Source organism: Macaca thibetana, chromosome 2 (assembly GCF_024542745.1).
Source record: "Macaca thibetana thibetana isolate TM-01 chromosome 2, ASM2454274v1, whole genome shotgun sequence".
NCBI classification, from domain to species: domain Eukaryota; kingdom Metazoa; phylum Chordata; class Mammalia; order Primates; family Cercopithecidae; genus Macaca; species Macaca thibetana.
Genome location: NC_065579.1, coordinates 175,791,475 through 175,814,094, shown reverse-complemented (window position 1 = coordinate 175,814,094; position 22,620 = coordinate 175,791,475). Strand labels below are relative to the sequence as shown.

The 22,620-nt window shown below is 37.3% G+C and overlaps 2 protein-coding genes and 1 pseudogene across 4 annotated transcripts in view; 1 reads left to right on the top strand and 2 right to left on the bottom strand.

The window, feature by feature from the left end:
• Nucleotides 1–22,620, bottom strand: part of CLDND1 (claudin domain containing 1) — an 871,794-nt gene that overhangs the window by 5,096 nt on the left and 844,078 nt on the right. Inside the window, exons 2-4 of one of the 3 annotated variants that reach the window (XM_050782101.1) lie at nt 2,245–2,323; nt 1,048–1,098; nt 528–837 (exon numbers count right to left, since the gene is read on the bottom strand). In XM_050782101.1, the coding sequence (XP_050638058.1) occupies nt 528–819 (292 nt within the window). In that variant the 5' untranslated portion in view covers nt 820–837; nt 1,048–1,098; nt 2,245–2,323. Of the gene's footprint in view, nt 1–527; nt 838–1,047; nt 1,114–2,244; nt 2,329–22,620 lie in introns of those variants that run through there. The other 2 variants (XM_050782100.1, XM_050782099.1) reach the window with 2 other exon arrangements.
• LOC126949327 (60S ribosomal protein L38-like) lies at nt 4,045–4,690 on the bottom strand (annotated as a pseudogene).
• On the top strand, nt 11,331–14,129 carry GPR15 (G protein-coupled receptor 15). The gene has a single exon (XM_050782084.1). It carries the CDS (start codon nt 11,471–11,473, stop codon nt 12,551–12,553), a length of 1,083 nt encoding a protein of 360 aa, XP_050638041.1. The 5' UTR covers nt 11,331–11,470; the 3' UTR covers nt 12,554–14,129.

The following is a 22,620-nucleotide window of genomic DNA, read 5'->3' as shown; positions in this document are numbered from 1 at the left end:
TCGTAACCTACAAACTCTGCATCAAGATTGCTGTAAAACAGTCTCATACTTACATAGATTTAAATGTAGAGCTGGTCAAATTATATCCCCTAAGATATAGGAGTAAATGATAGATATGTATTATAATACAGCTAACCCATAAAAGGACAATTTGTTGAGTTGATTTTCGATGGTAGTCCTTTTACTAGTTACCAAATATTTTTAAAGTCTTTCGATGTACTTTTCCAACTATTTCTTTATGATGTGTTAGATTAATAAAAAGTGTTTTAATGTGTGAGTAAATAAAAAAAAATTTAATGGCTTTCCCAAGATAAGAAAAGTTCCTCATCCAACCAATATTGATGAGTACCATGGTAATGCAAAGAGGTTGGGGAGAGAAGGCAGTAGAAAGAGAAGATACACATGATTTATTTCTTTAAGGAGAGAGAGAATCAATAAACCTGCTTACATGTAACTGGGCAATCACTAGGTCATTTTGTCCATTATTAACCAGGTAAAGAAGAGAGAAGTTAAAATAAGAGAAATACCTGTCCTTTCTGGTGGGCTATACCAATGCATGTTTTTGGGTATGGTGATACACCGTCTCCACAATCCCACTGTGCCATTGTATCGAAAAAGTGCATCATTGTAAGTCTTTTCATCTGCCTCATCACTAATGAATTCATCCCAGATGCTTTTATTCAAATCACTGGAATTTTCTTGAACTGGACTTCGATATTCATACCAGAAGTCTGTGCCAATGGAGGCTGCCATGTAGATGGTGGAAATGAGGCTAAGCACACAAGCAATTACAAATGCTGTAGCAAAACGGTTATCCATTCTGGCATTCAGACTGCTCTGTTTAAAAGTTGAAGAAAGAAGAAAGTTAGTCTTAAAGGACAAATAAGAAAGACTATTTTGAATTATTCCAAATGCACCCTTTACCCAATTCCCCATCCCTTCGTACATATAACCATTAAGAATTTTTTTTTAGAAAGCAAGCATGTTTTTAATTAAGCTTAAAACAAAACTCATTCTCATAAAAGTACTTATTGGATGCTCACATACCCAGGATGCTACGGAGACAGAGGTCTTGTTCTCTAGTCTATCACCTGCATACTAAAACAGACAACACTGAAATGGACATACACATTACAGATACAAACAATAGACATGCCCATGGTCAGCAGTGTTACCGTGCACACATTTTAAATCACAGACTGAATTTTTGCACGAGCTGCAGAGGATTAAGTGTTCTGGGTTTGAGTGTTAAAAAGACACAGGAAAAAGCAGTGGCAATTGGCTTCTCCCAGTTTCCTCTGAAGAGGGAAGCCTCCTAAAACAAAGGTAAGAGTCAGGAGCCATACGGAAAACAGAGTTGAAGATGTTTGTTAACCCCGAGGGAAAGGTTGTTCTAGGTGTATAAAATAGCAAAGAGAACAATAACATATAATAATGCTAGATAGCAATCTCTCCCTAATCCATTAAAGCTAAGCCACGCTTCTTTACGCTGCCAAATGCTTCACTCCTATCTACTCTCCCTATTCCTTATACTTCTGAACCTCCTCAACTGAAACCTTGCTCTCTCCCTAAACCCTAAGTGCAACATATGTCCGCAAAAACTAAATGATCCCTCCTCAGCCAGACAGAAAAAACTCTCAAAATATCAACACTCCCAAGGCGTGGACAGGGCTCAACGGCAGTAGTAAATGGCCGCGGTAAAATGACTCAAGGCGGATCGCGCTGAGCCAAATACTACACGGCAAGTATACACCGTGACCGCACCAAACACCTTACAAAGGTGCACGAAAACAGACTCGCAAACTGGGGTTGCTGAGTTTGGAAAATTGGAAGTGACTCAGGAAAGGTAAGGGCAATGACAACGATAACTCAAAAAGTTGGATTTGCATTTTGATTTTTTAAAAATCCCCCCTTCATCCTGGTGCTCTCAAATGACCTTAAAGGGTCCCAGCACTGGGAACGGCGGTTCATCGAAGCCGGACGCCTGGAGCGGTCACCTCCCGGGCCTCACAGCGGGGCCGGAGAAGGCCAGGGCTGGGGCGGGGCAGTCGTGTGCGGCCCCCATCCAGAGTCCCCCAGTACCCGACCAGGCCCCGCCCTAGAGGGCTCGGCCCAGGGACAAACCCGCCGCTCGGAACCCGCCCAGTCCCGACCACGCCCGGGAAGGGGGCCCCTCTTCAAACCGCCGGGAACATCGAACCGCGACGCGACCCCCGCCCAGCGACGCAGGTCCCGCTCACTCACCGCCCATCCTCCTGCTCCGCCAGCTTCACCCTCTAGCTCAGACCACAGCACCCTACTCTCCCCGCGCCTCCTCTGACGCACTTCCCTGCAGAGCCCGCCCCCTCCATAACTCCCGCGCCTCCGCCTCCGCCCCCACTCCGGGCCGGGCCGCGGCCCGGGACCGAGGGGCCTTGTGGGAGTTGTAGGAGGGACAGACTGAAAGCTGTCTGAGGCGGCGATAGGCATCCTGGCGCCGCGCGCGGCGCATTGTGGGAGATGTAGTTCAGCTCCTCAGGGCAAGCCGGTGCGCAGAAGGGAAGTCTAGGCTGTTGGATTCTTGCATTTTAGGGAGGAAGGAACAATGGTCCAGAAAGTAAAGCGGACCGGTTTCCGGTCACCTCTAGTCAATGACCGTGACCTGTATAACTTAGGTCTGACTTTTAGGCCTGTGCTTTCCCTATCACACCACCCTGCCTCTAGATTTAAGTATAAATGAACAAAAATGGGATTCTACTTGTGAAACGTTGACCCATTTTATTTCCCTCTCCCAGAATCCCTCCCATTGGAGCAGAGTCCTTCTCGTTTTATTGCATAAGTTTAGGCTAAGAAGTATGTGACCTGGCAGACAGTATCCATCAAGAATGTAATGACATTATTTGGGTTTCATAAAATGTGTGTTTGTAGCTGCCTATTTTTTATGACAAGTGATACTAGTTTTCTATTGCAGTAATGTTGTTCCTTTTAAATTTTTTTCATTTAATTTTAAAAATATTAAGTTAATAATACTGAGCATACCAGATATGTCAAAAAATGAATAAAAAATTGTGGGTATAGTAGGAAAAAGACTGAAATTTGGGGAACATCACTCAAGTAGATAAGGTCAAGGACAGCATTGGAGATTGCAGATGATGTGTGGCACACAGGACACAATGTTTCTGAGCCCTCAGGTTTAACACAGAAATTCACGGACAGGAAGCAGGTACATCTTAACAATAACATGAGTGGAACTATTAACGTGGCCTGGGACCAGCAAATGGTGGATTTCTCAACGGTAACCTACAGAGAAAACTGACTCGAGGACCAGAGGGGCTCTCAAACCTCCACTCCGTCCCCTAATGCCTTGTAATTTAGCACAGGAGAAAGATGGGAGCTTCAAGTTGATACTAAATTTCTACCACTTTGACAGATTAAAGGCATGGTATGTTTCTCTATCTGTAGTTACATTTCTTTCACCTGAGTGAACCGATATTCATATGCAGTACATAATAAGCTAGTAGCCAAATATATTCTAACATGACTCTGGATTTTTACATACAGCATACAGTCAAAAAAAATTTGTCAGTGGCGGAGGGGCACAGGCAAATTGTCAGTGTGTAGTAAGACGCATAAATGCCTTTATACTCCAGGAAATGTCTTCATCCGTTAGCCTTCATTAGAAATCCCCTACTTTCCGCCGGGCGTGGTGGCTCACGCCTGTAATCTCAGCCCTTTGGGAGGCCGAGGCTGGCAGATCACGAGGTCAGGAGATGGAGACCATCCTGGCTAACACGGTGAAAACCCGTGTCTACTAAAAGTACAAAAAAATTAGCCGGGCATGGTGGTGGGCGCCTGCAGTCCCAGCTATTTGGGAGGCTGAGGCAGGAGAATCGCTTGAACCTGGGAGGCGAAGCTTGCAGTGAGCCAACATCGCGCCACTGCACTCCAGCCTGGGCGACAGAGCAAGACTCCGTCTCAACAAAAAAAAAAAAAAAAAAAGAGAAATCCCCTACTTTCGGATTTACCTCTGCACTGAGATCTTGTGGTCAGTAAACCAGGCAAAAGAGAAGTTTAAAGGACAGTAAAGAAGAAACAACTTCAGTCTACAGATAAAGGAACTAGAGAGAGTAACTGACTTGGTAGCAAACTTGGATATTAGAGTAACTGACTGCCATGGTAGCACACTTGAATATACTCGTTTTGTGACTTTGGAGAATTAACCTTCTTTAAGTCTAGGTTGTCTTTTCTCGAAAATATGGATGTTGACAGTAGCATCTATCCCACATGATCATTGAGAAGATTGAGAAAATACATATACAATGCCCAGCACAGGACCTGAGGCTTAGGAAAGAATCATTAAATTATTAGTGTTTGCAAATATTCGTTGAACGTCTACAATATTTGAGTAAGCTTAGTGAAAACAGCTTTTTTTTGTTTTGTTTTGTTTTGTTTTGTTTTTGTTTTTGTATTCTAACACAGTTCCAGTCAGTGTGGCTGGTTCATTTCAGCTCCTTCAGTGCCAAAGTAGGAGACGGGGACTGCTTCACTTTCTCTGCCTTCTCTTTGTCACTGGTGACCAGGGTATAAAGATATCTGCCGCATCGAACTTTAAACTTCACATTGTCCTTATTTTTCTTGATCTTGACTGATTTGGCATCCTTTGTCGGGCTGTGAGCAGAAAGTCCTTGATTTCCTCAATTTTCGGAGGCATGGCGAAAAGGCACGCAGGGAGCAGGCGTGGACCTGCTCCCTGCACCCATTCATCGAGCAGCGACCGGGAAAAAAGGACGAAAAAGACAAACAGCTTTTAAAGCTCCTAGATTAACCCTAGAGGCTACCCCTAAATGGAGATAAGCCATTTATAGAGATAGGTGTTTCTGCTCGCTTCAGCAGATTTGAGAAGCTCTGGACTGACCACCAAATGACTAGGAAAGATTTGCCAGGGCTAGTATTTTGGGCATCCTTGTTTAGCCCTGTTCAGTAGATTCCCAGGCCTGGGTTCGTATCATACACAAGTCGTCATGACTCAGGAGGTGGATGTTTCTGGGAAGACCTGCAAAGGAGGATGATACTTGCACCCTTCAAGTCTTCAGAATGCCTAGAAAACACTCAGGATGCATTTCACTGACCAACCTAGTGTAAACCTGGAGGTGTCTACGTGTTTGTGGTTTCGATCACCCTGAGAGAGGACCTGAACGGCCTCTTCACACCCAGTTTCACCAACCACACAACCGTATTTCTGGTTTATCGCTGCATCTTTGGTGTTTCCTAATTTCTATTTATGCTTGTTTGTTGTATGAGTAGGTAAAATAAATCCTTAATTAATTAATGGAGCTAAATTTCTACTTCTGCTTCTTACTCTGCTGTTTGAGAAACGGTAGCTAGCCTCATATTTTCACAAATATGAAAGATGATTTTGTGCAACCATGTGGAGATTATGGAATTTAGGTTTAAAAGCAAAGTTAAATGAGGCATCTAGCTTAACTTGTTAAAGATGGTTCTAGTTTCCACAGGAAGGCATTATAGTTATAGCGCATTTAAAATAAAACGATAACTGAAAATCTAGATACTCAGATGTTGTAACTTGTTTTTACTATGTACTTATGAAACAACCCTTCACACTAGAATTTCCATCAATACCAAATTCCCCAATACATTTCATATTATTTTATTTTTAATTGCACATTTTTAGGAATTAAAAGTTGTATCTACATTATAAGATATATTTACATTATGTTTTTTCATGTAATTTTTTTCCTGGTTGTTTTCCTTATGAACTTCAGAAAGGAAGAAAATGGGAATATGTACAATTCTGGGTTCCAATCAAAAACCATTTTTAAAAATGTACCTATCTTTGAATTTCCTTGCACCCATTCACTGTAGAACAATAACAGAATCAAGATCAAGGCAAATAGAAAAATGCATCTAAAATATCTCCTTTTTTTTTTTTAGCAGTTCCAGTAAAGTGCCACATATAGTAAAAAAAAAAATTGTAATTGTTAGATGTCCATGCTCCTGAAAGACAGTGAATGAGCCATATGTAAATGAGGAGTTTAAGTTTAAATTATCCTTTATTTAAAAATTATCAATGGATCTTTGGTTAATGACCCCTTTATGGACCCCAGGGTCCTCATTAGTAAAACAGTCGTACTAATGATCATTAATATCACTTTACAATTTTACACTCTAAAATTTTACAGTTTATAATTCTACTGGAAGAAGAATAATGCAACTACAAAATATAGTGTTTCATAGATCCACAGCATTAGAGTTTCATTGCAGAATTTATATACCCTATCCCTCAAGCCTAGGCAATGTACTAGAAGCAGAGATAGTGGCAATTGTAGTTTGCCAAGGAAAAGGAGGAAGACTATGTGCATTCTGATTAGAAAAGATACCAATAAAAAGCCCTTGCTATTTCAAACATTAACAGTAATTATGAAGGTAAAATTATGGAAGGAAACTTTTGTGATTTCTTCTAATTGACATTTATTAGTATAGAGTTATGAGTATGAATTGTGGACCTCCCAAATATATCTTTTCAAAAAAATCTTTATTGCAGATAAGAAACTAATGTAATAAATTAATTTAATTATTAATAAACTTGAGTCTTCATTGAGAGAGTCCTCTTCTCATCACTATCCATCATACTTATTATGAGTCCATGGTAGTGATATTTTTCACATTTATTGGTTTGCAAGTTGCTTCTGATTCAACAAGATGTGCTAAGTGAAAACATTAGCATAAGTTGACAAAAAAATATGCTGCATTAACTTAGAAACATCTCTTCATATTAGTTTATGATGTGACAATCCCAGGATCAAATAGAAAATGGAAGTTGTCTAAGAAGTTTGTGAAAAGTCCCTACTCTTTGGAAATAACTCAGAATTCAAGCATGATTCATCCCAGATCTACAATCATTTATTGACCATCTATTGCTTGCCAGACACTCTGGTGGATGCCAAGGACACCAACATAAATAAACACAATTTTTGTTATGCACAACCTAAAGTCAGATTAAATCTACTATTATGAAGAAACCTAAAGTATATATTCCTAGAATAGTAACATCATTTCTATCTATATAAGTGTTAGTTACCAAGGGAAATAACCCAGTAAATTAAGTGGGTACCCTCCTAATAGTGAATACATGCCCCTTAATTTGGCATGATGTGATATTAAATTATATAGCACTAAATTCTCCAAGTAACTGAGAATTTAAAAATAAAAATAAACTCCTAGAGTATAAACAGTATTATCAGTTTTCTTAAACTTAACCATTTGACTTTGCACTTGATGGTACTTGTAAGAAATGAACAAGATAATGTACCTAACAAGTGAATATATAATGACACTGTTTGATACGATTAATGAGAAATAATTAGTTGCTTCACGTTCATTGCCATTTATTCTGGGACATATCAGCAGAGCATGTGTGAGTCAAAGGCTTTGTATCCAGGGATTTCTTTCTTCTGTGCTATACGCATGTAATCTGATGAGTCTCCACCTGATACGGTGGTTGATAGGGAAGAGGCCGAAGTAATAGAATCCTAAGTTCAATAAGCCTAATTGGGGTGGCTCTATTATTAAATCTTCAGCCTGCTGGTGAAGCAGAGGCCGCAAGCCGCAGCAAATAATAATGGATCCACTTGAGCAGACGTTTCAGTAGAGAAAACCTTTCTTTGTCTTCATCTTCAACACCTGAACCAGTTCTGAGCATAACTCAGGAATTGGAACATGGAATAAGTAGGGCCTAGAAATCTAAATTAATTCCTCAAATTTTGTGATATTCAGACTGAAAGACTTCCACACATTTCAAATTTTGAGGTAACTTTTAAGTCTTTTTAAAAAGTTAGTCAAAATAATAACAAAACATAATATCTAATGTTGGTTAACTTACGTGAATTAGAACAGTGATTCTAAACTTTAGTGTGTATGAGAATCACCCTGAATGCTTTTTAAATACAAAGTCCTAGACTTCTTCCCCAGTAATTCTGACTGAAGACATCTAGAATAGGGTTTGGCAATCTACAGCTTAGCAGGTGTCCCTGATGACTCTAATCTGGGTAATACTATCTGACATTCACAAATTCAAAACAATGGCTTTTTTAAGAGTCCAAAAAGAACTTTAGTTGGGTAACTTCTGTATGCTGGCGGCCAGTCCAGAGATAACTAATGGATTCTTCCTTCAGGTTGCTCATTATCAGCTGCGGGGTCAGATACAAAGATAATTAACAGTGTGAAATGAGACAAGTACTTTGTAACCAGTATTTTTAAAGTTCTTAGGAAATACAAAGGAAGAAGCAGTTATTTCTGCCAGGAGTCAGGGAGGAAAGTTGAGCGTTATTTTCTGAGAAATGGCATATATGCTCTAATTCAGTTACCAATACTTACATCTTATTCTATTTTTTTTGTTTTTGCCATCACTCTGTTCACACTGACTTTTCATATATTTATGGAACCCAGTGTTGCTTTTGAGTTTTGATCTATGTGTAGGTGTCTATTTTATTGTTAGTATCTTCATGTTTATTTGAAAGAACACTCAAAGTCCTAAAACTGACCGTTGTACCAGCTTATTTACAACCCCACTTTAACCAGCTTTATTGTGGATTCTGTCTTGTACTAGCATTGCACTCTGAGGTACTAAAAGACTGGCACTATGCTATGTGCCTGTTTTTGGCTTAAAACATTTAATTTGCTTTCTGATTTGGGTACCAAGATACTGTTGATTGACGGTGGGTATTCTCACACTGTAGCATTCTACCATTAAATACCATACTTCAAAGTGGCCATATATGATAAAGCAAACGATTTTATCTACAACTGCTTCAATAGTTTGCTGAGGAAATCGGATTTGAGATAGTTTACGTCGGCAGTCCAGCAACTTTTGAAATTTGAAAAAAAAATGTAAGGGATACAGAATGAATGTGCAGCCAAATATTTTCCTCTACAGTATGAGCATGAACTCTTTTTCCATTTTATAATATCTTTAGGTAGAATTCTTGAGACATGTCAAAGGATTAAAAAAAAAGAAGTAGAAAAACCTTAGACCCAGAATCAACCTTATTTTCTCAAATGCCAAAAGAACTTATGGTTCTAGGGTACAACGTTCTAATATTAAAATTTCAGTACACCTAAAGAATATACATGATTAGTACTTTAACACACAGGCACACAGATAAAGATGATGTGTTTAAATATTCTATATTACCCTATTAATCTTTTTCGAGTAAATATTGTCCTACTCCAATTTTTGACAAAATGAATGATTCTATTAAATAATTAAAGCTTACCCAGTGGGAAAGATTTCTGTCCCAGAAATGTCAAAGTGGTTAATTAGTTTCTCTGATCTGTAGTCTATATTTAGTAAAGAATATGCCCTCCATGAAATTAAATGAATTGCGCACAGCAGCCAGGGACACAGGAGAAGGGAGGCTCAGGCCCACAAATCAACTCCAGAGTGACTTCTGGGACCGTCCCAGGTCAGAGGAGCCTTCAACCTTCCCTGACCTCAGCTTACTTGCCTAAGACGCAGGTGACACTGCACCGTATCAGGAGGAAGAGGGAAGGAGGAAGAACAACCAGCGGGATGATTCTTTTTAATATACTAATTACTGAAGAAATAACAATTCAGCAGGGCCAGGCTTGGTGACCCATGCCTGTAATCCCAGCATTTTGGGAAGCCAAGATGGGGAGATCGCTCGAGCTCAGGAGTTCCTGACCAGCATGGGCAACATGGTGAAAACCCATCTCTACAAAAAATGCAAAAATTAGTCCGGCATGGTGGTGCATGCCTGTAGTCTTCGCTACTCAGGAGGTTGAGGTGGGAGGATTGCATGGGCCTGGCAGTGAGCTGTGTTCAAAACACTGAACTCCAGCCTGGGTGACAAAGTGACACCCTAGTGAGACCCTGCCTCAAAAACTAAACAAACAAATGAAAAAACAACTTAAGAAAGGACTTCAAATGTTTAATGACTATACTTTCATCTACAAACATACATTTTTCTATGAATAGCAGTACCAACCTGAAACTAGAATTCTGAAGATTAAATCAGATAGGAGAAGAGGAGAGTGCAAGAGAGCCTTGAGTCACTTTGGCCAGTAAAGAGCTGAAATAAATGGGGTCCGTTTCAAAATGTGTTATATTTTACTATGGTCATCATAATATAAAAGGAAACATATGAGAGGAAAATGTGATAGAATTCTTTCTGTTTTAGCCTTTTCCCCAAGTGTTTTAAATGTACCAAAAAATCTTCCCTTTTATAGTGTCCATGCTGGCACCTCCATTATGATGTCACTTATAGGTCTATCTGTTGCCAGATCAGTAATCAGCAATTCCAAAAGTAATGTTCACTCATGTGTGGAGGTACCAGAAGGCCATGGCTCAGAAGCTAAAAAAAATCACTGCTACAAAGGTGTGGTGTAATGAAGAGAAGATCAGAGGGGATCCAGAGTCTGATGAAGCATATTTGAGGGTTAATAGGAAGAAAATCTCCAAATCAATGATGTTAACTCTTAACAAAAGGGAACTTCACTGGTTGAATTACAATAGCAGATAGGAGGGTAAAAATAGCAATTTGAGATTTTTAAACCTGTGTTTGTAAGTTACATAAATAACAACAATACCTGAAGTTAGACCCCAGTGAATTCATTTCTGCTAGTTATGCTGGATAACAAAAAGAATGTTCTCAATCAAACCTAATAAACTACCATCTCCAAAGCACCAACTATGTGCAAGATGCTATGCTAGTTGTAGTGGAAATTTTTAAATAATAATAATAATAAGAGCACAAAATGTGGTCCCAGTCTTTGGGGGATTTTTTAAAACTTATGAAACAGAATTGATTACATGTGAAATGAAAGAGCTAAATAGATGGGGAGATTCTCATGCCCTAATTGGAACCATGTTGTTTGACCTAGTTGTAGACTGGTATGATTTGGGAAAATTTTCATTCACTCTTTACACAAATGAAAGACTAGTTTTCTTCCTATTTCACCAACAAAGTAAATAAAAAGAATACATCATCATTGCCTTACAATTCTAAAAGTAGAACAGTATCTTCTATGTGAAACAGAAGGCTAGATCAAAATAAATTTCAGTGTCAAAAGCAAAGGAGGTCTTTAAAGGAAGTGAAAAAATCAAGTTAATTCACTTCTTAATTACTGGCCTTAAAGAAATAAATTGAATATCTTGAAAAAAGAACTCAAAAAGCATCTCAGTTTCACGAGCAAATGCAAATAAAAAAAAACCACAACCACAACCAACCAACACCAATCAGAGTGGTGCTCCTTGTGGGCCCTTTCTGAGGATTGGCAGAAACTGCATTTTTTAATCTCGGCTTTCATGTTTGTCCAAGATCTTTAAAGGGAGGGGAAAAAATAGAGAAAGAGGCAGGTACTGTATAAAAGAAGCTCCCTTGAGGTTTCTAAAATTTACACAAAAACATCATAGGTGAGGAAACTCACCAGATTTGGCACCTGCTCTTTGGTGATGGACCCAGAAGAAACTTCAGTTTATTTGGATTATTACTATGCTACGAGCCCAAACCCGGACATCAGGGAGACCCACTCCCATGTTCCTTACACCTCTGTCTTCCTTCCAGTCTTTTACACAGCTGTGTTCCTGACTGGAGTGCTGGGGAACCTCGTTCTCATGGGAGCGTTGCATTTCAAACCCGGCAGCCGAAGACTGATCGACATCTTTATCATCAATCTGGCTGCCTCTGACTTCATTTTCCTTGTCACGTTGCCCCTCTGGGTGGATAAAGAAGCATCTTTAGGACTGTGGAGGACGGGCTCCTTCCTGTGCAAAGGGAGCTCCTACATGATCTCCGTCAATATGCACTGCAGTGTCTTCCTGCTCACTTGCATGAGTGTTGACCGCTACCTGGCCATTGTGTGCCCAGTCGTATCCAGGAAATTCAGAAGGACAGACTGTGCATATGTAGTCTGTGCCAGCATCTGGTTTATCTCCTGCCTGCTGGGGTTGCCTACTCTTCTATCCAGGGAGCTCACACTGATTGATGATAAGCCATACTGTGCAGAGAAAAAGGCAACTCCACTTAAACTCATATGGTCCCTGGTGGCCTTAATTTTCACCTTTTTTGTCCCTTTGTTGAGCATTGTGACCTGCTACTGTTGCATTGCAAGGAAGCTGTGTGCCCATTACCAGCAGTCAGGAAAGCACAACAAAAAGCTGAAGAAATCTATAAAGATCATCTTTATCGTCGTGGCAGCCTTTCTTGTCTCCTGGCTGCCCTTCAATACTTTCAAGCTCCTGGCCATTGTCTCTGGGTTGCAGCAAGAGCGCTATTTTCCCTCAGCCATTCTTCAGCTTGGTATGGAGGTGAGTGGACCCTTGGCATTTGCCAACAGCTGTGTCAACCCTTTCATTTACTATATCTTCGACAGCTACATCCGCCGGGCTATTGTCCACTGCTTGTGCCCTTGCCTGAAAAACTATGACTTTGGGAGTAGCACCGAGACATCAGATAGTCACCTCACTAAGGCTCTCTCCACCTTCATTCATGCAGAAGATTTTACCAGGAGGAGGAAGAGGTCTGTGTCCCTCTAAAGGGAACTGTGACATTTCAAGCTCTGTTGGTGGGTTTAGGAGTTAATTTTTGTCAGCAACAAAGAAAGAAGTGTTAATGATAGGATTCACGTTGCTTCATAGATGCAAGGAAGAGTTCGTTTTTAAGGAGAGGACTGAAAAATCCCTGTGTTGTGGATATAATTAGGCCATGTGCTGTTTTCTCAGCTGAGCAGCCTTCTTCACCCTTGCCAATCAAGTCTACCAGAGAAAATTCAATTCCCATCTGTCCTTGAACTCTTGGATAAAGGCTCCTGCTTGAACCAGTCCCTTTCTTCATGATTGTTAATGCACATTTGGGCCTTTCCTCTCTCAAAAACCACGGTACCTTCATCCCCACCACCCTTCATACTGGGCTCCAAATTGGACTACATTTAAATGATTCTGCCTACTTTCAGAATCATTTAGAATCTGCCTATTTCAGAGGAGAAATGCAGTAACAATGCAGGTAACAAAAATATAATATGCCTGCACTCTGCAATTAATTGTTTCTGAGTTACTAAGCTAGATTCTGACCTCAATCTTTGAAGCTTTGTACAGTGATTCTTCGTCATCTTCCAACATTGTGCTTCATCCTATGTCTATTCACAATGGCTTTGGATTGGCAAAAACAACTCATGGGGATTTTGTATTGTGTTTATGATTTGGGACTTTATCATATGGTCTTCTAGTATTTTAACACATAAACATATGACAGGATTCAACCTCTATTTGCTTTATAAGATATTGATAAAAATGTATCTCATTCATAATGGTGCAGCGACTACTTTTTAATGGAGTTTTACTATGCTCTTTCGTTTTCATTGCCTTTATAAATTAGGATTTGACTTTGCTTTAATTACGTGTTTTTAATTACCCAGTTATCTGGTTATCAAATGAAAATGTTATTACTAATATAATTGGAACTCATCAAATCCTTAACTCTACCCCAATGCAGATTATCATTTTGTATTTTAATTAAAATGTTAGTGCTACACATTCCCTATAGCATCATTTGCTTGGTGCCTATAATTTCAAGATAAGATCCAGTAATATAGGGAGACAGGCTGCTCTGTATTCAGCCGAAGTAGAACATCTCTAACAAAGATATCACTTGTATTTTACATACATTTTTTCCATACACAGAAACCTTCTTGAATTCCTTTACCCAATAAATAGTTATTGAGTCAATTTGTACCTGTATTACTTTTGAAGACTTTGATGTGAAAAACATGTAATTAGAGTGGCAACCACAAAAGACTCTGCAGCAGCAAGCATGCTACTGTAAACATCTTTTGATTCAAGGGAAAGTGGGTTATGTTTTTACCTCCACTGTTGACTTGAATGAATTACCATTTTACTTCTAAATATTAGATTTGAAAATCAGAAAAAACTTAGAATCCTTTCAAAGACTAGCCAATTTAATTTAATCTCATGTATCTTTCATATTAAGAGAAACCTCAAATATTGGACATCTCCCTGTAGCCTAATTAAAAGCTGAAAATAGAGTTTTTGGTTTTATAAATTGGCAAACTTGTTAATTTTTCTTAAACTGTTATTAAATAAAAGTATAATTTCCTTACATAAGTATTCTGCTGAACTGTATTAATTTCTAACAACATATTAATATTAATCCTAATTCTAATAACCTTTTAGTAAATTATTATGGTTATAGAAAAAAAGACCATGTAAATAATAACAAATTAAATATTCTTGGAAAACTTCAAAACTAAATTCAATGCAATTGAATAGATCTCCAAAAGTTAAACAAAAACAAAATATAGAAGGTAGAAGACACACATTTCTTTAAAACAAATTAGCAAAAACACCGTTACTAATCATGAAAGTTACTGCCTTTGAAAAATACTGCCTTTAAAAAATAGCTGAATCAATCAGCTAAGTTATTGGTTGGGAAAGGAGAAAACCTGTCCTATTAATTTTAGCTTCACCCTTAATGTTATGATACTAATAAGGTCATTTTAATCTTTCATACCTAAATGTAGTGGGTAATATCTATGTCTATAGAATTATCAAGGATACTGTAAAAAGTTACTGTATAAAGTGATTTTACTTCTAAATATTAGATTTGAAAATCAGAAAAAACTTAGAATCCTTTCAAAGACTAGCCAATTTAATTTCATCTCATGTATCTTTCATATTAAGAGAAACATGAAATATTGAACATCTCCTTGTAGCCTAATTAAAAGCTGAAAATAGAGTTTTTGGTTTTATAAATTGGCAAACTTATTAATTATTGATTATTAATTATTGTTATTAATTAATTGATTATTAAGTTATTATTGACTACTCCTTACAAATTTTCAAACTAACATCAAATAATTCTTAATCATTCTCATTTTTAAAATACTGAGATTTTGTTTTATTTCTACTTCTTCACTTTAATTTTGCTGAGAATATTTAAAATAACACCAAAACATATGTATTATTGGTTTTTTAATACTTTAAATAGATATAATAATTGTAGGCTTTAATAAAATCTTAGTGTATTTTATATTCATAATGTACCAGTTGTGAAAGAAAAAAATAGCTATAATTTTTTAGGTAGTATAACTCTAATAGAAAAAAGTTCAAAGCTTAAGTTTGTACATTATTTTGTTATATATGGATTCTGCTGGTATGAAATGTAATTTACATTTACATTATGTTACAGTATTACATTATATTACAGTATTACATTATATTATAATAGCATTAAAAATATATTACAAATTATTTAGTTGTCTGACATTTTGTATATTTTTAAAACCATAGGCCGGGTGCAGTGGCTCACGCCTGTAATCCTAGCACTTTGGGAGGCCGAGGCAGGTGGATCATGAGGTCAGGAGTTCGAGACCAGCCTGGCCAGTATAGTGAAACCCTGTCTCTACTAAAAATACAAAAAATTACCGGACATGGTGGCAGGCGACTGTAACCCCAGCTACTCAGGAGGCTGAGGCAGAAGAATCACTTGAACCCAGGAGGCGGAGGTTGCAGTGAGCCAAGATTGTGCCATTGCACTCCAGCTGGGGTGACAGTGCGAGATTCCATCTCAAAAAAAAAAAAAAAACCATAATATTTCTCCATTTTTTTATTTGAACAATTTCTATTTCTATACATATTTAGATGTTCTACATATACATACAGATATACATAGAAACACAGACTCATATTTATAACTTTTCGTTATTTTTATTATCTGAATTAAACTAGCCTAAAGGCTAGTTTGTGATAATTTAATGTCATTAAAGAACAAATCAACGCATTGCCAAGAATTTCCAGAAAATTACTCTTTTGTCCTAACATAATCATGCCTTGCCAGTTATATCCAAAGTTAGGAAAACGAAATAAAATTTTTACAATTCAGCGTAACACACAAGGAAATCACTACAGATTAACATTATTTGTTGTCATTTGCATAAGTAGTTCAAAGTTACTGTGAGGATGTAAATGACAAATCTAAAAGTATAGTGATCTCTCCAGCATTTCTCAAACAACTTCTTTAAACTTACCCCAGAAAAGCTCTCCATTAAATCCTAGGTAATGTGTTGTCTGATACTTTACAACTAATTTTAAAAGAAATGTACTCAAGGCAGGCATGGTCGCAAATATTGTCCCAAACACATTTACTCCATTTGGGCTGTATTGAAAGGTTGAAACTAACCTGATATTCCTGGGAGTTTCTTAACCTGTCCACTCTTAACAAGTCAAAATCACTTCTGTGGTGAAAAGCTGTAACAACAGTCTTAAAGGCAAGCTATGTGCGTGACTGAGAATGGACTATTACTAGGGGTCACAAGTTAATTTTTAAATAGATGCAGAAATGCACAGTATGATGATAAGGTGAGTGGAAAAAAATCTTCCTCTGTGACTCATCTTGACTCCTCAAATCACTCTCTATTCTACCTAGCGATCTCAGAAGTGAGAAATGACTTGTCAAATGTGCATGCCACAAAGAATCTATTTTCCTACAGAGCTCATTCATAAAAGCCAGGCAAAACTAAACGAATTACAAATTTGCTTCTAAAACCAGACCACTGGTGTAAACTGCTAGCAAGATAACGGCTCCAGTCCCGTTAGAAAAAGAGGTGCCACAGAAGAAAAAGCAAGAGGATGATTGTAACTACCAAAATATTTGCGAACGGTTACAGACCACTGCAAGTTCCTTTTGTCTTTCACGGAGTTTGATGTGGATTTGATTTTCCCCTACAAATGCTGGTTATTATTTAAAGGTTTTTTTTTGAGCCAACATTCTTTGTTTTTATCAGTTTTAGAAGTAAACGATTATGACTAGACTTTATATATAAGTGTACAGGGAAAAACAACTGTGCCAGTGACTTGATTTTATATTGTAAATGTAAAAAATCCACCCTAGGGTGAGTTACACTCATTGGTTCTTCTTAGCTTTGCCATTTCCTTAATAGAGCTGTATTTCCTAAACATATATGACAAGTGGAAATTGCATCCTACGATAAACCTACAGCATTAAAAACAAAATCCAAAACAAAAAAACCCTACTTTAAATATCCAAAGTATCAAACTAGTCATAAAGGTTCTCATGACAAGGTAAATGGTAGTGAAATGTAAATTTACATAAAATGCTCATTGTTAATCTAAAAGTAGGGGAAAAGTATTCTGCCAGTTGGGCAGACATTATTAAACTAAAACATTTCTGGTTTATGTATATAAGCACCAAATTTCTAAGATCCAAAGGTACTTTCAAGTTACCGTGAAACTTTCTGAGTTAGCTGCATGTGCTTAAAGATCTATGACAAAATATTCACATTATTATTATCATTATCTGCCAACCTAGTAAAGGATGTTCGTCAATTTGATATTATTCAGTGATTTTTCTTATTTGCTAATTAAATATATATAATAATTAACTAGTTTTCTAACACTCTCATGTTAGAGAGAGTTAAACATCATCTATGAGTACCTCATGTTTGTCAACATTGATAGGAAATTTAACATTTTTACTTGCTAGGTCCTATCAATTCTGATTTAAAATATTTTATTTCTGTATTTCTATTAGTTCAAAATAAAACAAAAAAAAGTGCTCCTGCCTAGCATATTTGTGATCTGTACACTATAAATGCACTCTTTCATCTGCTCTTAATTATATACAAAAGAGGAGATATAAACTATTATTGTGATGTTTACAGAGAAAATAACATTTTATGCATCAAAAATATATTACATATGACTAGAGACTTTATTTTTATGTAAAAAATATCTGTGGCAAAGCCTTCAGCAAGCAATACTGCTCTTTTCCTTACAGAGTATATATAGACCCTTTGTATTTCATAATCATCCATTGTAAAACCTCCACAAATCCCTAAATTTGCCAACTTCAATATAGCATATAATCTACTTCATACGAATTGAATAAAATGTAATGTTTTCAGAGCTACTGCAAAATGTATAAAAAGAAAAGTTGAAAGGAGGTATCTATCCTAAGTGTTTGGCCTGACTCACTAGTTAAGTGACTCATTTCGTATCACCTCATAGGTCAGTGGTTTAAATGTCTGCTTTTTATGTCATACAGCTGTGGAGTTTCAATCAAAATTTCAAACATCAAACTGTGAATGCAAAATGTCTATCGTACACAATGCACCATGACAGCCATAAAAATTCTTAAATCTTTTTATTGTAACTGGTGGATTCTAAAACAGGCATATTGCAGTTACACATTCACAAAATCTCTTTCTTTCTTTTTTTTTTTTTTTTTTTTTTTTGAGATGGAGTCTCACTCATTCTGTCATCCAGGCTGGAGTGCTTTGGTGTGATCTCAGCTCACTGCAACCTCTGCCTCCAGGGTTCAAGCCATTCTCCTGCCTCAGTCTCCTGAGTAGCTGTATTATAGGTGTGCACCACCATGCCAGGCTACTTGTTTTTTTTTTTTTTTTTTTTTTTTTGGTATTTTTAGCAGATATGGAGTTTCACCATTTTGGCCAGGCTGGTCTCAAACTGCTGACCTCAAGTGATCTGCCCACCTTGGCCTCCCAGAGTGCTGGAATTACAGGCATGAGCCACTGCACACAGGCTTTTCTTTCTCTTATACACATGCACAAACCCACAAAAATACTGTATACAGTTGCAGCTGAAAAGCATCTATTGAATGTTGCTGTTAATATTCAGACTGAAGTACTTGAGATGAATATAACTGTTTTATCCACTGATAAAATACAGAATGCAGGAAAGGAGAAAATACAGCAAAGAAAAAGCATAGTAAATAAAAAACACAAAATAAAATGGCATATGTATGCATAAATACATCAGCAATTACAAAAAGCATATAAATGCATTGAAATTTCTACTAAAGGGTTGAAAATGGCTGGGTGTAGTCGCTCAGGCCTGTAATCCCAGCACTTTCGGAGGCCGAGATGGGAGGATCATTTGAGGCTAGGAGTTTGAGACCAGCCTGGTCAACATAGTGACACCCCTCTCTATATAAAAAAAAAAAAACAAAGGTTGAGGCCGGGCATGATGGCTCATGCCTATAATCCCAGCACTTTGGGAGGCCAAGGCAGGTGGATCACCTGAGGTCAGGAATTCGAGGCCAGCCTGACCAACAGGGAGAAACCCCACGTCTCTACTAAAAATACAAAATTAGCTGGGCGTGGTGCCACATGCCTGTAATCCCAGCTACTTGGAGGCTGAGGCAGAAGAATCACTTGAACCCGGGAGGTGGAGGTTGCAGTGAGCCAAGATCGTGCCATTGCACTCCAGCCTGGGCATTCGTATTTGTTCACAATAAATATATAGAGTGATATATGTATATCACTTTACTCGACTCTATAGGAATTTAAAAGGTAGAAGCAGAACTTGTTTTTCATGGAGTTTAGAATCCACATAGTTGCCTTTTTTTTTTTTTTTTAAATCAAAGAATGAAATAGTGACACCCAAGAAGAGCTTGGTATATACAAGGAAAATGACAAGTCAAATAATTTTCCTTGGTCTTTTCCCGTGTTTAGAAGAAGCCCATACTTAGTCCATATACAAGTCACTTACGTAATTGTTATTTTGATATGGTTACTTCCTAAACATTGTTACATTTTCTTAAAGTGTTCACATTAGCATCCTCAAATGAAAATGCTATCATTGTCTTTATAGATTTTAAGACTCTCTAGTCTTAAAAATCTGTAAGACTTTAAAAGTATAGACTCATTATTTTAAACACAAGAACACATCTTGAACAGTATTAGGTTTAAATTTATTTCCAAATGACAAACTAAAAAGTATGCAAAGCAAAGTAGGTAACGATACATGAACCTTGCCCAGCACAGTGATTTAATGAGATGCCCTTTCATTTGCCCTTGGGTTAGAGCAAAAGCAAAACTGACAACTCAGGTGGAGAAGTGGTAAATGAGAAACGAAACTTGGCCTGTGGTTTCATGTTTAAAGCAAAAATACAGATTCAGAGCACTTGAAGATAGATGAGAATGGCTACCTTTTTTCTAATAAAAAAAGATGTTTATGCAATTCACACCTGACTTGTGTATGTTAATAGAAATAGCTTAAAAATCAGAAAATTAGTAAAGAATTGAATAAAAGTCAACACGGAACTGTATAACTTAGTCCTCAGGATTTCAAATCAATGTGTCCTTCCTACAATAATTCAAACATAGAAAAGAATATTGCCAAAAAGTTTGTACATTTATATTTAGCATAATACATAATATTAAAAAAACAAAATACGGTTTTACCTATTAAACTGACAAAAAGTGAAACATTAAATGCTAAGGTTGACCAGGATTGGGTCTGCAGGTATGAGGGAAGCTTATTGAGTGTAAATTGATTAAGCTTTGTAGAAAAAATTTAGAAACGTGTATCAAAAGCAATTCCACTTCTAAGATTTTACCCTAGAAAATCATAGCCAGGTGAAAAGATATATGCACATGTATTTTCATTGCAACATTGTTCATAAAAGTAGAAAAGTGAAAACAATCTCAATGTCCAAATTGACTGAGTAAATTAAATTTCATGTACTTTCTTACAATGGAATACTATGCAGTCTTTAAAAATACTGTACCATATACTGAAGTGGAAAGACGTTAAAAATAAATCCAACGAAATTAAGTGAAAAAAGCACACTACAAAACTATACCTATAGGATGACCACATATTTGTGACTATTTTATTCATCTACAAATGCAAAAATACTGGAACCCTATACAGCAAAATGTTAACTTTGTGAAGTTACAGTTGATTTTTATATTTATTATTACTTGTATTTTCCAAAAATAACATACATTAATTTTGTAGAAATAAAAAAAGCTAAAATTTAGTTTAGACTTTCAATGAAGTACACAAGATAAAAATAGTAGCTAAATTTATTATAAAACATCATTTCTGAGTTGTAGGTCCTCTAGTTTTTCAATTACTGTGTTTCTGATCTGTGAGTACAGTCCCTACGTTGGCCTTGAGACCTCCCCTAGTAATCATTTGATTCTTTCTAGGATGACCCTCTGTTTCCTTTACAAGTACCCAATTCCTCAAAAGCAACAGTTTTAGAACTGCTATGCATTTAAAATTTGAAAATGGTGATGAACATTTCAGCATGCAGGTAGGACCTTTATTTTCCCATCATGTCTCTTAGCACAGCAACTATTGTATGCTGCATAGTGACGCATCTAGTGCCAAGTCTGTCTACCAGGTAAGAAGAGAGCTCCCTCCTCCCTGGGGGTGGGGAACAGAAGAAGCCACGTCTTCATTTTTGTGTAGCCATATGCTTGCTTTTTCCATATCAAGCACTCATCATTGTTGAACCAAACTGAACATGCTAGAAAAATCTCTCCGTTGATTAAAATTAAAATGAAAAACATTTACAAATGTTAAATATTAATTTTTTTTTATTATACTTTAAGTCCTAGGGTACATGTGCATAACGTGCAGGTTTGTTACATATGTATACTTGTGCCATGTTGGTGTGCTGCACCCATCAACTCGTCAGCACCCATCAACTCGTCATTTACATCAGGAAATATTAAATTTTTATACTCATATTTTTGCTCAAATATCTTTTGCTTCTGATATGCTGTAACTATGAGGGACAAGGAGTCTATTACAGTCACAGGTCGTTAGGAACAATCTTGCCACTGTCCTCTAACGTTTTTGATTATTCCAGCTGTATTTGACTAGAGAAATAAGTGACGCAATATCCTTTACTTGATTCCCATTCAGCCCTTTCTTGATGTGACATTGATTTTCTATTTAAATGGAAGACTTTTCTGAATACAGATCCAATATGACTAATAACCAAAAATAGTGATTTCTAATAACTGTGTGATAGTCAGGAGTTCCACTGGCTACTGTCAGGGTATTATAAATCTTTCCACAAACTCCAAACCTATTTTCCACATTAGATAATAAGTAACTTATATGACTATGCCCTTTTGAGAGAGAGTGAGAGTGGGATTATGAAGTCAAATGATTGATCAGAAGATAAATTCCATAAAGGCTGTTGCTGTGTTTTGAATGCCTCTGCCAAAACTCATGTTGAAATTTAATTGCCACTGTGACAGTGCTGACGGCTGAAACCTTTGGGAAGTGATTGGGCCAAGAGGGCTCTGTCCTCCCAAATGGATTTATTCCATCATTGCAGCAGTGGTTTAATCATCATGGGAGTGGGCTAGTTATCACAAGAGTTCTATCCTCTTTTTCTTTTTCTCTCTCACCCTTCTCACTTCTGCCATGGGATGACTCTCACCAGGTCCTGGTGCCATGCTCTTGTACTTACAGAACTGTGAGCCAAATAAACTTCTTTTCTTTATAAGTTACCTAGACTTTGGTATCCTGTTATAGCAGCAGAAAATAAACTAAGAAAACTGATACCAAGAAGTATCAGTTGCCACAAGCAATATCTGAAAATGTGGAAGTGGCCTGGGACCTGGGTAATGGATAGAGGCTAAAAGAATTTGAGGAGTAGGCTAGAAAAAGCATAGGTTGCTGTGGATGGACAGTAAGGGTGATTCTAGTGAGGGCTCAGAAGAAGACCACAGAACTAGTAAGAGCCTGAATCTTCTTAGAAATTACTTACGTGGTCGTGACCAGAATGTTGATACAAATGT